At 45.5% G+C, this 16,612-nt stretch overlaps 1 protein-coding gene across 10 annotated transcripts in view; it reads left to right on the top strand.

The window, feature by feature from the left end:
* Nucleotides 1–16,612, top strand: part of DIP2A (disco interacting protein 2 homolog A) — a 112,818-nt gene that overhangs the window by 51,835 nt on the left and 44,371 nt on the right. For 8 of the 10 annotated variants that reach the window (XM_051859505.2, XM_051859509.2, XM_051859506.2 and 5 more), the window contains 3 exons: nucleotides 5,148–5,276; nucleotides 11,827–11,946; nucleotides 13,465–13,662. In XM_051859505.2, the coding sequence (XP_051715465.1) occupies nucleotides 5,148–5,276; nucleotides 11,827–11,946; nucleotides 13,465–13,662 (447 nt within the window). The remainder of the gene's footprint in view (nucleotides 1–5,147; nucleotides 5,277–11,826; nucleotides 11,947–13,464; nucleotides 13,663–16,612) is intronic. The other 2 variants (XM_051859510.2, XM_051859516.2) reach the window with 2 other exon arrangements.

The following is a 16,612-nucleotide window of genomic DNA, read 5'->3' as shown; positions in this document are numbered from 1 at the left end:
GCCACAGGGAGCAGGCACAGGGTGAGTGGTGAGCACACCTACCACTTGGTGATCGTGACCGTCGCCCCCGGCCTGGCCGCTCCTCTGCTGCCCTGTCTTTCCTCTTGGCCTTTTGGTTTGCCTGCAGGGCTGTTGGTTGTCCCCACTCTGCGAGGGTCTTGAGGCAGAGGTTGGGGCCATGGCTGTACTGACCTCTCTTTCTCTAGAGGCGGTGAACCCCCACTCTAAAAACAAGTTGTTAACTAAAGCTTAGCAGAGATACTTGGGTCTTCTCCAAATTGTGGAATCATTTGAATCGTTAATTTTAGAAGGAAAAAAGTACCATGTTTCATTATGTGAAACCCTATTTTGAAAATTATTATTATTATTACTATAAATTCACAAAACAAAAATTGTTAGGTAGTGCTACTACTACCACACCCAACTTCCCCTGTTTCTTTAAATCCAAATTCTTCTTGTCCTTCTCACCCCTCCCAGCTTCTAGTAATTACCATCCTGTGTTCAGATTGAGGTTTTTATTTGTGTGTGTGTGTGTCTTTAACGTTACCTCCCACATATAAGGGAGAACATGCGGTATTTGTTTTTCTGTGTCTGGCTTATTTCATTCAACATGATGTCCTCCAGTTCCATCCATGTTACTGCAAATGAATCCTTACTTTTAAACAGGAACAGTAACATGGTTAGCTGTGTGTAGCTAGCAATGAAGCCCACAGACCTCTCACACTGGCACATGAAGATACAGTCAACAATGTCCCCTCCTTTTTCTTTTTTCTTTTAAAATGCGTATTTGAATAGTTTCTTCTCCTGCAGGAGTGGGGAACATCCAGCCCACAGGCACATAAGACCTGTGAAATCACTTGGTCTGGCCCTGCCCAGGCAGCTACAGGCAGAACTCAAAATTCAATAAATCTACAGAAGGCTATTTTTTTAGAAAGCTTTTATTTAATGAATACAAATTTCATAGGTACAACTTTAGGAATATAGTGGTTCTTCCCCCCATACCGACCCTCCCACCCGCACTCCCATCACACCTCCTATTCCCTCTCCCATCCCATTCTGCATTAAGATTCTTTTTTAATTATCTTTATATACAGAAGACCGGCTCTATACTAAGATTTCAACAATTTGCATCCCTCCACACACACAAAGTATAAAGAACTGTTTGAGAACAGGTTTTACAGTGAATTCTCATAGTACAACTCATGGGGAGCAAGTGAACAGTGACTCCTGTTGTTGATTTAATAACTGACACTCTTATTTATTTTTAATTTTTTTTTTTTGACAGGCAGAGTTAGACAGTGAGAGAGAGAGAGACAGAGAGAAAGCTCTTCCTTTTTCCGTTGGTTTACCCTCCCAAGCAGCCGCTACGGCCGGCGCATTGTGGCCAGTATGCTGCGCCGATCCAAAGCCAGGAGCCAGGTGCCTCCTCCTGGTCTCCCATGTGGGTGCAGGGCCCAAGGACCTGGGCCATCCTCCATGCCTTCCCGGGCCACAGCAGAGAGCTGGACTGAAGAGGAGCAACCAGGACAGAATCCGGTGCCCTTACTGGGACTAGAACCTGGGGTGCCGGTGCCACAGGTGGAGGATTAGTCTAGTGAGCCGCGGCGCCGGCCGACACTCTTATTTATGATGTCAGTGATCACCCGAGGCTCTTGTCATGAGCTGCCAAGGCTATGGAAGCCTTTCAAGTCCACAGACTCTGTCTGTATTTAGACAGGGCCATAATCAAAGTGGAAGTTCTCTCCTCCCTTCAGAGAAAGGTACTTCCTTTGATGGCCCCTTCTTTCCACTGGGTTCTCTCTCACAGAGATCCTTCATGTAGCTCATTTTTGCCACAGTGTCTTGGCTTTCCATGCCTGAAATGCTCTCATGGGCTTTTCAGCCAGGTCAGAAGGCTGATTTTTAAGATGATAAATTTGTATGACCCGTGAATAATGTTATAAATATGCATTTGGCTCTTGGCAGAAAAAAAGTTTCTCCACTTCTGATCTACATGAAAGGCAGAGTGATGGGGTGTGGGATGGGGTGGGCCTTCCGCCCACTGGTTCACTCCCCAAAGGTCCACAACAGTTAAAGCCAGGAGCCCAAACTCAGTCTGGGTCTTCTACAGGAGAACAAGGACCCAAACACTTGAGCCATCACCTGCTGCCTTCCAGCTGTGTTAGCAGGGAGCTGGATTCAAAGTAGAACAGCCAGAACTCCCAAAAGGCATGTGGGCCACCTGCTGCACCACCACACCTGCCATGAGGACGGAAGGAGAAAGATGGGCGATTTTAACTTGCCTGAGATCACACAGCTACATAGAGTGGGGAAGCCAGGATTGGCATCCATTTTCTTGAATCCTGTGCATTTTCTTACACTTGTTTTCCCCTGGAACTGGGTGAATGTTTCAGTGTACCCAGGGCAGAGCAGTGTTTGGGGGGATTCCCATGGCCATGCCAGGCAGGGGTTGGGCTCGTGTGCTGAGCTGCTTTCCTGTAAAATCTCAGATGTTTGGCTGGATTGAGATGGGTTAGGTGTTTTAGAAGGCCCTCAGCGTCTGTCTTGGCATCTTCTGTGTGGCATGCCACTGTTGCTTTTCCTTTTTGGTTTGTTGGAGTCAGTCCACACAGTCAGCATTTTTCAGTTGACTGTGTCTTTCCATTGACAGTGTGAGTCTTAGGTGAGAACATGAGGTGCCTCACGGAGCACTCACACCAGGCTTCCAGCTCACAGAGGAGCCGTCAAGGCCTTTAGAGTAGTGGGAGGCAGCATTCTCCACAAGAAAGTGTCCCCTTGGGAAGCAGCCGCCTCCACGGTCTCAGGCAGCTTTCCTGGGTGTCCTCGTGATGGTGGTGTCGCTGCCCACCTCTCCTCCAGGAGGTTCACAGTCAGTAGCTGGGAAGTTGCTTTTGCTGTGTTATTTTCCTTCTCTGTGCATCCTGGTGGTGTTAACTCTGTAGGAATGTAGTTAGCACCAGGGTGAGGAAAAGAGTGGGCTTCGAATGTTCCGTTACCTTCTTTCTGCTTCCTGTGGCGCTTTCCTAGGAAAGCAGAGTGCTTGCAGTTTGAGTTGAAGCCTCTGCTGAGCTTTCTGCATGATGTATCCTGGTGGGTTGGAGAAAAAAGCATATTTAGTGTGAGAAATTAGCCACAGTTCACAGCGTTTAACCAAATTCTTAGCTTCTCAGTGGTGTGGAGTGTCCTCTAACAAAGCACTTGGCTCCAGTGTGTTTTTCACTCTCTGTGGAGACCCTGGTTGTAGACGTACATGGCCTATGCCTATTACTGCATTGGGGGTGGCAGCTCCTGACTCCTGCATGAGTGACTGTGATAATCATTTTTTTTTTCTTTTTTCAAGATTGGTTTATTTGAAAAGGAGAGTTACAGAGAGAGACAAGGAGAGACAGAAATCCTCCATCCACTAGTTCACTCCATAAATGGCTACAATGACCAGGGCTGGTCCAGGCTGAAGCCAGAAGCTTCTTCTGGGTCTCCCATGTGGGTGCAGGGGCATTTGAGCCCCTCCCTACTGCTTCCCAGGGAGCTGGATCAGAAGTGGAGCAGCTGAACTTGAACTGCCCCTCATATGGAATCACTGCAGGCTGCAGGTTAAACTGCTGTGCCACAGCGCTGGCTCCTGATCTTTATTTTAAGTAAAGATTTTATTTATGTACTTATTTGAAAGTCATGTGACAAAGGGGGTGCAGGAGAAGGAGAGATAAAGATCTTCTATTCACTGGTTCACTCCCCAAGTGGCCACAATAGCCAGGGTTGGGCCAGGCTGAAGCCAAGAGCCAACAACTCCATCTGGTTCTCCCACGTAGGTAGCATGGACTTAGGCACTTGGGCCATAATCTGCTGCTTCCCAGGTGCCTTAGCAAGAAAGTGAATCAAAAGTCAGTAGCAGTGCCAGCATCCCCTATTCCAGTCCAGCTCTCTGCTGTGGCCTGGGAAAGCAGTAGAAGATGGCCCAAGTGCTTGGTCCCCTGCATCCGCCTGAGAGACCTAGAAGAAGCTCCTGGCTCCTGGCTCTTGGCTTTGGCATGGCCCAACTCCGGCTATTGCAGCCATTTGGGGAATGAACCAGCAAATGGAAGATTGTCTGTCTGTCTCTCTCTGTTTCCCCTCTTTTCTCTGTAATTCTTCTTTTCAAAAAACCACAACTGCTAATTTGATCAACGTTAGGTTTGTTCCTGGGTTGTGATAATTCTGTGCATTAAATAGCGTGTGCTTTGCTGCCATACTATTTCAACTTTCTACATATCTAAAAAAACTCTTATTTTGCATTGTATCTGGATTAATGGAATTGTAGATGACCAGAATTTAGATACTTAGGGAGTTAGAGTACCATAGTGAGATGGCAGCCACATTGATTAAAATACTCACTGACCAGTTTCCCCTTGGTGCACAGACTAACACTGTCTCTCAGTCTGTGTGCTCAGTGTAGTGATAGCACAGTGTCTGACAGTCAGGCAGAACCATCTGCAGTGACAGTGCCTCCAGCAGCCTACAGACTGTACTGTGCTGAGAGACACAGAGATATTCAGGCAACAGAAGCAGTGGCCTTCAGACATTCGCTGCGTCTAATGTCATCAGTCTTTAAAGGTAGCATTGACACATTACCTTGAGAACTGGCTGGTGATTGCCTAGTGTTGTCGGTTTTTATGACTGGCATTAGAGGAAGTTTAATTTTTGTAGTTTTATTCTTCAGGACCTGCAAAGGCAGTATCTTCATGATGTCCAGTATACTTTTGGGGTATTGGAGATTGTTTATAGAATATGGAACAAGCATGTTCCAGTGGTAACTGATTTCAGATTTGTTTGTACTTCTTTGAGGGGGAGTTTTTACCTCTAGTCTTGTTGGGCTGATGTGATACCAGTTTCTTTGCTCCATCCCTGTCTCTGTATGATAGCTGAAGGCCTGGCCCTAGATTCATTTGTGAATCGAGCCACCCACATGCACACAGACTTTTGCATACCATGTCTGGGAGTTCACAGGGTCCTGCCTATGGTCAGCCAGGAAAACAAAATGAATGAGAAGGTACCACACTCTCCCTATACAGGGTTCAGCTGCTGAAACTTCAGACCAGTGGGTTAGAATAGTGATATAATACTCATTTGAATTAATGGTCCCTTTCATTTGGGTGTGCTTTTTCCCCACACAGATCTGCAGTCTGCCCCTCCTGATGTCACCACAGGCCTCGTGCAGCATGTGCACTATGAGCGTCCACAAGTGGCTTCTGTGAGAGGCACTCCGCGGGGGTACAGCACGAGCGTCCTGGAGACAGCAGATGGTGAGCTCTCCACTGAAACTCAGAGCAAACCCAAGCTCACTTGTGACCCGTACGGATCAACAGAAACCAGAGTGCACAGTGAATACCACAGAAAGCTTCTGTGGAGAATTATGGGAGATATCTTTGGAATTGGGATATTGGGAATAAGATTCAGGGATAGAAAAATCCCCAATTTAGATTGGACACCAGAGGACTTTGACTCTACAGTGCAGGGAATTGAGAAGCCATGGAGGTTTCTGTGTTTGGATCAGTGGGGCAGGCAGAGCAGACTGCGGTGTGAGCAAGCCACACACACGTCAGAGAACATTGCCTTAACTTCTCCATCCCCGTGGCCTGGGCAGTGGATAGAAGAGCTTCCTTCCTAATGTGCAACTTCAGAGATGTCAGTGTGATTTTCATAATGTGCTTTTCTATGCCATTTCTTTTTGAAATAATTCCCTGTCTCTTTTATAAAAATCATGTCATTTTTTTCTCAAAGTATCTTTAAAAACTTATTTTCATTTTATTTGAAAGGCAGAAAGATCTTCCATCTACTGGTTCACTGACCAAATGCTTGCAACAGCCAGGGCTGGGCCAGGCCAAAGCCAGGAGCCTAGAACTCCATCCAGTTATCCCATGTGGATGACAGAGACCCAAGTACTTGAGCCATCACCTGCTGCCTGCCAGGGTGCACATCAGCAGGAAGCTGGAATTGGAAGTGGACCCAGGACTTGAAATTAGATGCTGACATGGGATGTGGTATACCAAGCAGATTTATGTATTTATTTGAAAGTCAGAGTTAGGCAGAGAGAGGAGGAGAAGCAGCGAGAGAGAGGTCTTCCATCCACTAGTTTACTCCCCAGATGGCCGCAACAGCCGGAGCTGCGCTGATCCAAAGCCAGGAGCCAGGAGCTTCCTCTGGGTCTTCCCACATGGGTGCAGAGGCCCAGGGACCTGGGCCATCTTCCACTGCTTTCCCAGGCCATAGCAGAGAGCTGGATCAGAAGAGGAGCAGCCGGGACTCGAACTGGCGCCCACATGGGATGCTGGCATTGCAGGCAGCGGGCTCACCCGCTATGCCACAGCACCGGCCCCCATTCTAACTCTTGTGCCAAACACCCACCCCTGAAATTATCATTTTAATTCACAGAAAATTCAGGATCTGAAATCTGGGACCTTATTCGTTTATTTCAGTACTCCGAAGCAGAATGTAAAGTCTTTGATCTCCTTGTTCAGGTGCAAAGGAGTACTGAGTCAACATGAAGCAGACTGTACATTGGGTAGACTTTGTTTTTGAGTCATAGACAAGTGGGGGTGGCAGAAAGACAGGAGACAGGTACAGCCTTCATCTGTTGGGCTGGCTGAGGCTGAAGTCAGAGGTTGGGAACTCTCGCCTGTGGGTGGCAGAGACTCAAGTACTTGAGCCATCAGGGTCTGCATTAGCAGGGAGCTGGAGTGAGAAGCACGAGAGGTGAGAATCGAATCCAGGCACTCTGATGTGAACATGGGCATCCTAACTGGTTGGTCAATATCTGTCCCTAGTCAAATTTTTAATTTGATTTATTACATTTAAAAAAAATAGAGCTTAATTAAGGTGTAATTGACATATAATACATTTCATGTATTTAAAATATACTAGTTTATAAGTTTTAAGGTGTTTGTGCACCTGTGAAAGCATCAGTGTGATAGTGGAAACACCCGGCTCTGTGTGTCACAAGTTCCCAAACAGTCCTTCTCTCTGCCTTCCAGCCTTCCCCCACTCTTCAGAAAATCACTAACTTACTTACTGTTTTTTTTTTTTTTTTTTTTTTAAGATTTATTTATTTATTTGAAAGGCAGAGTTACAGAGAGGCAGAGGCAGGGCGTGGGGGTTGTCTTCCATCCACTGGTTCACTCCCCAGATGGCTGCAACAGCTAGAGCTGTGCCTATCCGAAGCCAGGAGCCAGGAACTTCATCTGGGTCTCCCCCATGGGTGCAGGGGCCCAAGCACTTGGGCCATCTTCCATTACTTTCCCAGGCCATAGCAGAGAGCTGGGTTGGAAGTGGAGCAGCTGAGACTCGAACTGGTTCCCATATGGGATGCTGGCACTGCTGGCAGTGGCTTTATCTGCTATGCCACAGTGCTGGCCCCTATACATGTTTTGTTGTTGTTGTTATTGTTTTTTAAAGATTTATTTTATTTATTTGAAAGACAAGAGTTACAGCGAGAGGTAGAGCCAGAGAGAGAGGTCTTCCATCCACTGGTTTATTCTCCAATCAGCCACAATGGCCAGAGCTACACTAATCCAAAGCCAGGAGCCAGGAGCTTCTTCCAAGTCTCCCACGTGGGTGCAGGAGCCCAGGAAGATGACTTGGGCCATCTTCCACTGCTTTCCCAGGCCATAGCAGAGAACTAGATTGTAAGTGGAGCAGCTAGGGCTTGAACTGGTGCCCATATGGGATGCCAGCATTGCAGACGGTGGCTTTACCTGCTACGCCACAGCGCTGGCCCCCTTACACGTGTTTTTAAGTTCTGTTATTAGGTGCATACATATTCAAGATTTTTGTGTTTTGATGAATTGACCCCTTTATCATTGCAGCATTTTCCTTGGTGCTGAGTCCTATCTAGAATCTTCTTTGCGTGATCTTATTGGAACACCTTCAGCTGTTTTACAAGTAGCATTACCTGTAAATCCATTCATCCTTTTCTTTTTTCTTTTCCTTCTGTGTCTTTATAATTTCTTACATTTAGCATTTATTCATTCTTGATTTTTTATTTAAGCACCTTTTTGCCTTTTCATTGGAATGTTTGAGCCATGTACAGCTGATGTAATTATCAGTATTGTTGGGTTTAGATCTATGACCCTGTTATTTTTTTCTATTTTACTTGTCTGTCAATTTCTATACTCCCCCTTTGCCACTTTTTCTGCCTTCTTTAGGTTTAATTTTTCATTCTATTCGTCTCTACTTTTTTATTTTGGTGGTGACTATAGGGTTTGTGATATGAATTGTCACTTCATCACAGTATGCCCTCAACATTGCACTGTCTTGGTGTGGCAGTGGTACAGGATGACTGGGAAACCTTTGGAAAAAGTTAGAAATAGATTATTTTCTTAGACCATCAACAAGGAAAAACTAGAAATGATCAGACATCTAGATGTAAGAAATGAAAAACAGAAGAGAGCAGTGGGTGAGTTTCTCTTGAACCTGGTGATAAATAAATGCTTTCTAATTTAACTCATAATCTACCTGCAGTGAAAGTAGACATAGATGAATTTGACTACATGAAATATAACAAGTCTTTTGCATAGTAAAATAATACCATAAAGAAAACCAAAAGATATGACAAACTGAGAGAAAAATATTTACAATATATGCGATGGATAAAGATAGTCTATTTCTAATAATTCTTTATTTAGTTTTATTTATTTATTTGAGAGATAGAGTTACAGAGAATGAGAGGGAGAAACAGAGAGATAGGTTTTCCATATGCTGGTTCACTCTCCAAATGGCCACAACGGCCGGAGCTGCGCCGATCTGAAGCCAGGAACCAGAGCTTCTTCTAAGTCTCCCATGCAGGTGCAGGGCCCCAAAGACTTGGGCCATTTTCCATTGCTTTCCCAGGCCATAGCAGAGAACTGGATTGGCAGAGGGACAGCCTGGACTAGAACTGGCACCCATATGGGATGCCGGCACCGCAGGTGGAGGATTAACTTACTGTGGCACAGCACCGACCCCCTAATAATTCTTTTAAAAATCTGAAGGAAAACAGTGAAAATTGTGTGGATCAGGGGTTAGTAAACTAGGCTCATGGTCTGGCAGTCTTATAAATAAATAAAGTTTTATTAGAATAGCCTTGCCCATTCTTCACCTTCAGTCTGTGGCTGCCTTCATGCCAGAAACAGAGATGAGAAGCTGCTGTGGAAACCACATAGCTCACAAGACTGCTTATCATCCAGCCCTTTAAGGAGAAGTTTGCCAGCTTCTGATGTGGGAAAAAGGACCAAAGATAGAAACAGATATACATAAAAGGATATAAAGACAGTTTATGAACATAATGTCTAACTTTTTTTATGATTAGAGAAATAGGTATTTTGGTGAGGATTACAAAATAGTTCAATGCCTTTGGAAGGAAAATTGATAAAATCTATATGCACACTTAAGCTTTGAACCCAACTATATCAATTTGGACAACATATACCTCCAAAAATAAGTGTGTGTGTACAAAGTTATTTATTGCAGCACTATTTTTAATTGCAGTATGTTAGCAACTAGCCAATTATCCAAGCTTCACAAATTGTTTGAATAAACTAGTACATTTATACTGTGGAATACTATGCAGCTGTCAAAGTGAATGAGAAATAGCTTTATGAACTGCAGTGAGGTGATTTTTCAGATGTTGTTAAGTTAAAAGAATAAGGAACATATATAATATATTACATTTTGTGCAGGAAAGAAAGGAAAATAACAAATCTTTCCTCTATCTACTCTTTGTAGGAGAAAACACAGGGAGGAAGTTGGTTACTTCCAGGAGGAAGGGCATGGACTGAAGGACTGCAAGAAGGAGTAACACTGCTTTGAGTTTATCTATCACGTTTTACAAATGCATTCATGATCTATATATTGAAACCATAAGCATAAAACGGTAGGGCTGAGCAGATGAGCAGAGGTGTTAGTGCGGCTTGGAACAAGGGCATCCACATGTAATTGGGGAAAGATGAGAAAGGGTACCGTGGAGCAGCCTGCAGTGCTGGTGAGGAGCCGCGATGCCCAAGGTGTAGACGCTTGTCTGTCTGTGGCGGGCCACGTGCACGTGTTTATCTTGATGCCCCCAGATCTTCAAGTCAACTTGTAGGGATTCCCACTGGCTAAATTGGGACAATTTGTGCATGATTATAGTTAAGAACCATAGTGGTTTATAATCAGCTAAAAAAAAAAGAAACAGCAGATCTATGAGTCTTGCCAGTTAGATCAATCACTCAATAGACAGATGAGTGCCAAGTGCCAGCTGGAAAATCTGAACAGAGCACTGGAGTTGGGAAGTCATTCTGCAGCCGTGGTTCTGGGGCAGGCGCTTGATGCAGTAGTTAAGTCACCGCCTGAGACTTCCACATCCTGTATTGGGCTGCCTGGTATCAAGTCTCAGGTCCTCTGCTTTCTGTCTAGCTTCCTACTAGCACACACCCTTGGAAGGCAGCAGCTGCTGGCTCAAGTACTCAGGTTCCTGCCACCCGAGTGAGAGACTGAATTGAGTTCAGCCAGGCTGCACCCTGGCTTATCCATGGCTGTTGTAGGCCTTTGGTGAGTGAACCAGGAGATGGAAGATCTGTCTCTGTCGCTTTCTGCCATTTTTGCCTTACAAATAAAATATAAATACATAAAGATTTAAAAAGTTGCCTGCAAGAGTGATCCAGTGACTGTTGGATGCAAGAGGAAAGTTTGGTGCACATCAGAATATTCACGTGGTCCTGCGTGCAGTCACACATAGAGAGGTGCGATGCAGTGGAGAAGTCAGACAGCACTCTGGCTGATGAAAGCAGCATCACACCCGGGGTGGGTGGGTGTTGCCTGTCTCTGGATGTGATGTTCTGGCAGCATTTCAGCCAGGAAGGCAGCATACGAATCAAATAAGGAGAAAACTTTAAACTCCAAAGGAAGTTTCTTCTACTCAATGAAAAGAACTGTGTTCTTTGAAAATGTCAATGCCATGAAGGACAGGGAAAGGCTGTGGAAATGCTCCAGGTTAACGATGGCTCGAGATGTGGCAGGTAAATGTGGAACCAGCCCAGACCAGTGCTCCAGAGTGCAGCCTGCAGCAGCTGCCCTTGTGGACTGGCGGTGGTCAGCTGGGCTCCCCACCGTAGCTGCAGGAGTGTTGGGCTCTGTGGTGCTCCCGCTGCCTTTTCCATGTGAGGTGCCCCTGCTGACTGGCAAGTGTATACTGTGTTTGTTTTTTCACCCAGTGCATGGTGAGCTGTGTGAGGGCAGTCTCTTTATCTTTTTTGCTCACTTTCCAGCTCCCAAAACAGTGTTTCTTAGTAATTATTGAAGACACCTAAGAGTTTAATTTGATGTGTATCATATTGGAAGTTAAAACTAAAAATATATATTAATTAACTTAAACAGAAACTCATTACATGTTAACATGAATAGCACATACTTATGAAAAAAATTCCAAAACAACCAACATTTCACTGAGCTTGTTTTGCATACATTTTTGCCATTTTCGTGGCTGGCATGATAGAAGCCTTTGGGTTTGCGTCAGTTGGCTACGATGCACATACACACAACACGTGCCCTCTTCAGACCTCTTGAGAGGAGACACATGACTTCTGGATATTAACACCCAGTGGTCTTCACCTCACAAACTCCTAGAAGGGTCCCAGGTACTCCTGAGGTCCATGGTCTGCTTTGAAAATTGCCAGCTTAAAAGAAATCCTGTTTCCTGTAAGGCATTCAGTAAGTGCTTATTAAGTGAATCAGTGGGTTAAAAAAATGTGTGCTCGAGCAGCACAGGCTGGCTGGGCAGTTTTGGTGCCCCGTTCTCCAGCTGGTACCCAGCCTCTGCATCCCTTGTTCTCCCTGTGACAGGTGTCCCTGTGAATAGCAGAGTGTCCTCCAAAATCCAGCAGCTTCTAAACACCTTGAAAAGGCCAAAGCGCCCTCCACTGAAGGAGTTCTTCGTGGATGATTTTGAGGAGTTGTTGGAAGGTAAAAGTTCTCCAGCTCTGAGCTTTCATGTTGCTGTGGATGGGGTGGCACATGAGTGTCAAACAGAGGTTATTGCTGCTGTGTGAGAACGCATGGAGTCCTGATCTGTATAGACCAGGATCATCACGTGTAGTGCAGAATTCAGTGGCACACGTGACCAGGTAGGACTGGTTGCTCACACTAAAGTGCCTTCGCGTTTCTGTGGGCATCCAGTCCAGTGACTCAGGCTTCATTAAAATAATTCTAAGGTTCCATTGGGTTCATGTTATTAAATTTTTTTAATTTAAACTTCAAATGTGAAATGCTTATCTTTCCATGGTATTAATTAATTCACATTTTTAACATAAATTTGGCTCCTTTTCAGAGTTTTAGTCTCTCACATATGAATGAAATGTATATCCAGAAAAGAATATAGATTAATTTTTAAAGATTTTTTTTTATGTGAAAAACAAAGTTACAGAGAGAGAGGAGGGAGTGACAGAGAAAGAGAGATATTCCATCCACTTGTTCACTCCCCAAATGGCCACAGTGGCCAGAGCTGAGCCAATTCAGAGCCAGGAGCCAGGAGCTTCTTCCAGGTCTCCCATGTCGGTACATGGGCCCAAGGATTTGGGACATCTTCCACTGATTTCCCAGGCTCATTAGCAGGAGCCGAATTGGAAGTGGAGCAGCTGGGACTTGAACCATTGTCCATATAAGATGCCAGCACTGCAGGCAATGGCTTTACCTGCTAGGTCACAGTGCTGGCCCCTAGATTAATTTTTTTGAAAAGAGAACTGGCAAGAAGCAGAAAGATGGGAGAGGAACAGAAAGAAAGTCAAGGACCCTTGTGTGCGTGTGTTATTAGAGTTTGGGGTACCCTGCGGCCCAGCCCACAGCCCTTTGCCTCTTGTGCAGTGTCCTGGCAGCAGGTCAGCCCAGGGGTGGCCTCCAGACCTGAGGAAGACACAGGACTTTTCAATCATGTTTGTGCTTGACAATGAGACAGTGCCTTTCAAATTCAGAGTTCAGAGGTGTGCGCGAATCGTAAAGCAATCTGTCTTATTGCTTGGGCAGATTTTGATTAGATTGCACTGGAAATAGGATTTACTTTGTTCTTCCAACAGAGCAGTGGTCTCCCTGATGCCAGACTGAGCTGATAGCACTGCTCACTCCCATCCTGTGTAAGCAGGTCTCTAGGACCTGGCCATTACCCTGCTACTCTGCGGTTGGATTGTGGGCAATAGAGGGGCCACATTGCAATACAGAGGGTGGGAAAGTAGGAAAACCATCATGAGGTCATCTTTGATTGACAGGATGGTGGGCCATTTTTAACTTTATTTCAAAGCCATCATCATCTATAACCAAATCTCTTCTATTCCTTTGGTTATTTGTCTGTGACTATGATATTGATGTAAGAAATTAAACTATTGTAAGCTTTTTATAGTTGATAGTAAAAACAAAATGATAAAATATGAATGCTTAAAAACAAAATGTGTGCATTTGAAATGTTGACTTTTAAATTTTTATTTCCTTTAGTTCAGCAGCCAGATCCAAATCAGCCCAAGCCTGAGGGGGATCAGATGGTGGTGCTGAAAGGGGAGCCTCTGTCTGTGGGCGCTCCTTGGCCCCCATCCCTGCTGGCCGCCCTGCAGCACTGGGGAACAACACAGCCCAAAGCCCCCTGTCTGACTGCTTTGGATACGGCGGGGAAGGCCATCTGCACCCTCACCTATGGCAAGTGTCAGCAGAACCAGCGGTACTTCCTGTTTGGCCGTGAAGCATTACGTAACTTACGCAGCGCACACACAGCTTGATTGAGAAACCAACACAACTAAGTTATGCTCCTTCTTCCCAGCAGAGGCCACTGCCTGGCTGGTTTCGATTATTTGCAGAATAGTCTTAGAGAATGCATTCTGAACAATGTAGTTAAGTTCTATCTTATTTTGAACTTTGCATAAGTGGAATCATGTAGAATGTATTTTGTGTATGGCATCTTTAGGTTCCATATTATATTTTGGGGTAGTATAAGTCTTATGCATACTTGCGTATACAGCATGGTGTGTTTTACAGACTGAATGTGCTCCTGTGCACAGCACTCAGCAGAAGTGTGGCCAGGTCTAGGCCCCTCATGCCGCCTCCAGCACTGACACCCTCCACACTCAGAGGGTAGCCATTGTCCCGACTGTTTGCACTGCTAGTTTTACCAGGGTTACAATTTTATGTTAACAATACTTTATAAAAGCTATTCTTTTCTTTTTGCGTTCATTTGCCAAGCATGTGAGACCTATCATGGTATTGTATGGAGCTGTAGTATATTCTCATTGGTGGGGATTCTCTTGAATAAATATATCAGAACTTAAACATACAGCTGGCGCTGCGGCTCAATAGGCTATTCCTCTGTCTGCAGCGCCAGCACCCCGGGTTGGGTTCCGGTTGGGGCACCAGTTCTGTCCCGGTTATTCCTCTTCCAGTCCAGCTCTCTGCTGTGGCCCGGGAGTGCAGTGGAGGATGGCCCAAGTGCATGGGCCACTTCACCCGCATGGGAGACTGGGAGGAAGTACCTGGCTCCTGGCTTTGGATCGGTGCAGCACCGGCTGTAGCAGCCATTTGGGGAGTGAACCAATGGAAGAAAGACCTTTCTCTCTGTCTCTCTCTCACTGTCTAACTCTGCCTGGCAAAAAAAAAAAAACGAACTCAAACATACTTCAGTAGATGGCCGTCTGGGCAGTTTCCAGTTTGGGGCCATGTGGTGCTACAGTGAACGTTGTGTGTGAGTCTTGTGGGGTGGGTTGCGTTGTGCTAGGTGAAGGCAGCAGTGCAAAGTTCTGCTGCAGCACAGGCCCCAGCCGTGTCCAGCAGCGTTCACTCCCACGAGCAGTGTGTGAAGAGTTCCAGTTGCGTCACACCCTCGCCAGCACTTGCTGTCTGCCTGTTTCATCTTACTGTTTCTTGTAGGGGGTGCTCAATGTAGGTGCTCAAATTAGGTGGCTCTAATTTGCATTTCCTTATGGATGATATTATTTAGATGATTATTGGCTATTTGAATATCCTCCTTTATAAACTATTAAAACCTTTGACTAACTTTTCCGGTTGCTTGCTGATGTTCTCTTGCTGCTGCGTGTCTCAGATATAAGCTTCCTGTCATATTTTTTGCGGCTGTCTTATCTCAGTGGCTTGCCGTTTAACACTTCCCATTGCGGCTTTTGATGAATGAAATCTTAATTTAATGTAATCTAGTTTATATATTTTCCCATCTTTATTGTGGTTTTTGTCCTGTTAGGAAGTCTTTGCCAGACTTAAGGTCACACAGATATTCTCCTATACACTCTTCCACAAAATTTGTGGTTTCACTTTCCTGCTAAGGCACTGTGATGGATCTAAGGTTTCATTGTGATGTGAGGCTGGAGTCAGTCTCTTTCCTTAAAAAGTTGTAATTAGGTATCACTTCCTGAAGTGACAGGCTTTCCCCCAGGCACTGCAGTGCCACTTTGCCCTCTGTCAAGTGACAAGTAGACTTGTGGCCTACAGCTGCTCCAGTCTTTTCTCTCACTCTCTCTGAGATAGTGGAGCTGTGAGTCTCAGTGTTTGGTGTGTGAGAACCTCCAGTTCTGGGATTGTTCCTTAAGCTTGCCTTAACTTTTCCAAAAGTGCTTTTTTTTTTTTTTTTTTTTTTTTTGACAGGCAGAGTTAGACAGTGAGAGAGAGAGAGAGACAGAGAAAAAGATCTTCCTTCCGTTGGTTCACCTCCCAAATGGTCACTACAGCCGGTGCTGCACCGATCTGAAGCCAGGAGCCAGGTGCAGCTCCTCCTGGAAGAGGAGCAACCGGGACAGAATCCAGCGCCCCAACTGGGACTAGAACCCAGGATGCCAGCGCAACAGGCAGAGGATTAGCCAAGTGAGCCACGGCGCCGGACCTAAAAGTGCCTTTTTTTAAAAAAAATTTTATTTATTTATTTATTTGAAAGGCAGTGTTACAGAGAGGCAGAGGCAGAAAGAGAAAGAGAGGTCTTTCCTCACTGGTTCACTCCCCAGATGGCCATAACAGCTAGAGCTGGGCTGATCAGAAGCCCAGAGCCAGGAGCTTCTTCCAGATCTCCCACATAGGTGCAAGGGCCCAAGGACTTGGGCCATCTTCAACTGCTTTCCCAGGCCATAGTAGAGAGCTGGATTGGAAGTGGAGCAGCTGGGACTTGAACTGGTGCCCATATGGGATCCCAGCACTGCAGGTGGCAGCATTTCCCACCACACCACAGCACCAGCTCCAAAAATTCTTTTTTTTTTAAACATTGATTTAATAAATATAAATTTTATAGGTACAACTTTAAGAATATAGCGGTTCTGGGGCCAGCACCGTGGTGCAGTAGGTTAATCCTCCGCTTGCAGCGCCGGGATCCCATATGGGCGCCAGTCCTATTCCTGGCTGCTATTCTTCCAATCCAGCTCTCTGCTATGGCCTGGGGAAGCAGTAGAAGATGTCCCAAGTGCTTGGGCCCCTGCACCCGCATGGGAGACCCAGAAGAAACTCCTGGCTTTGAATCGGCGCAGCTCCAGCTGTTGCAACTATTTAGGGAGTGAACCAATGGAAGGAAGACCTTTCTGTCTCTCCCTCTCACTGTCTGTAACTCTACCTCTCAAATAAGTAAATAAAATCTTTAAAAAAAATAGCAGTTCTTCCCCCCATA

Source organism: Oryctolagus cuniculus, chromosome 4 (assembly GCF_964237555.1).
Source record: "Oryctolagus cuniculus chromosome 4, mOryCun1.1, whole genome shotgun sequence".
NCBI classification, from domain to species: domain Eukaryota; kingdom Metazoa; phylum Chordata; class Mammalia; order Lagomorpha; family Leporidae; genus Oryctolagus; species Oryctolagus cuniculus.
This window is presented reverse-complemented; position numbering and strand designations above follow the sequence as displayed.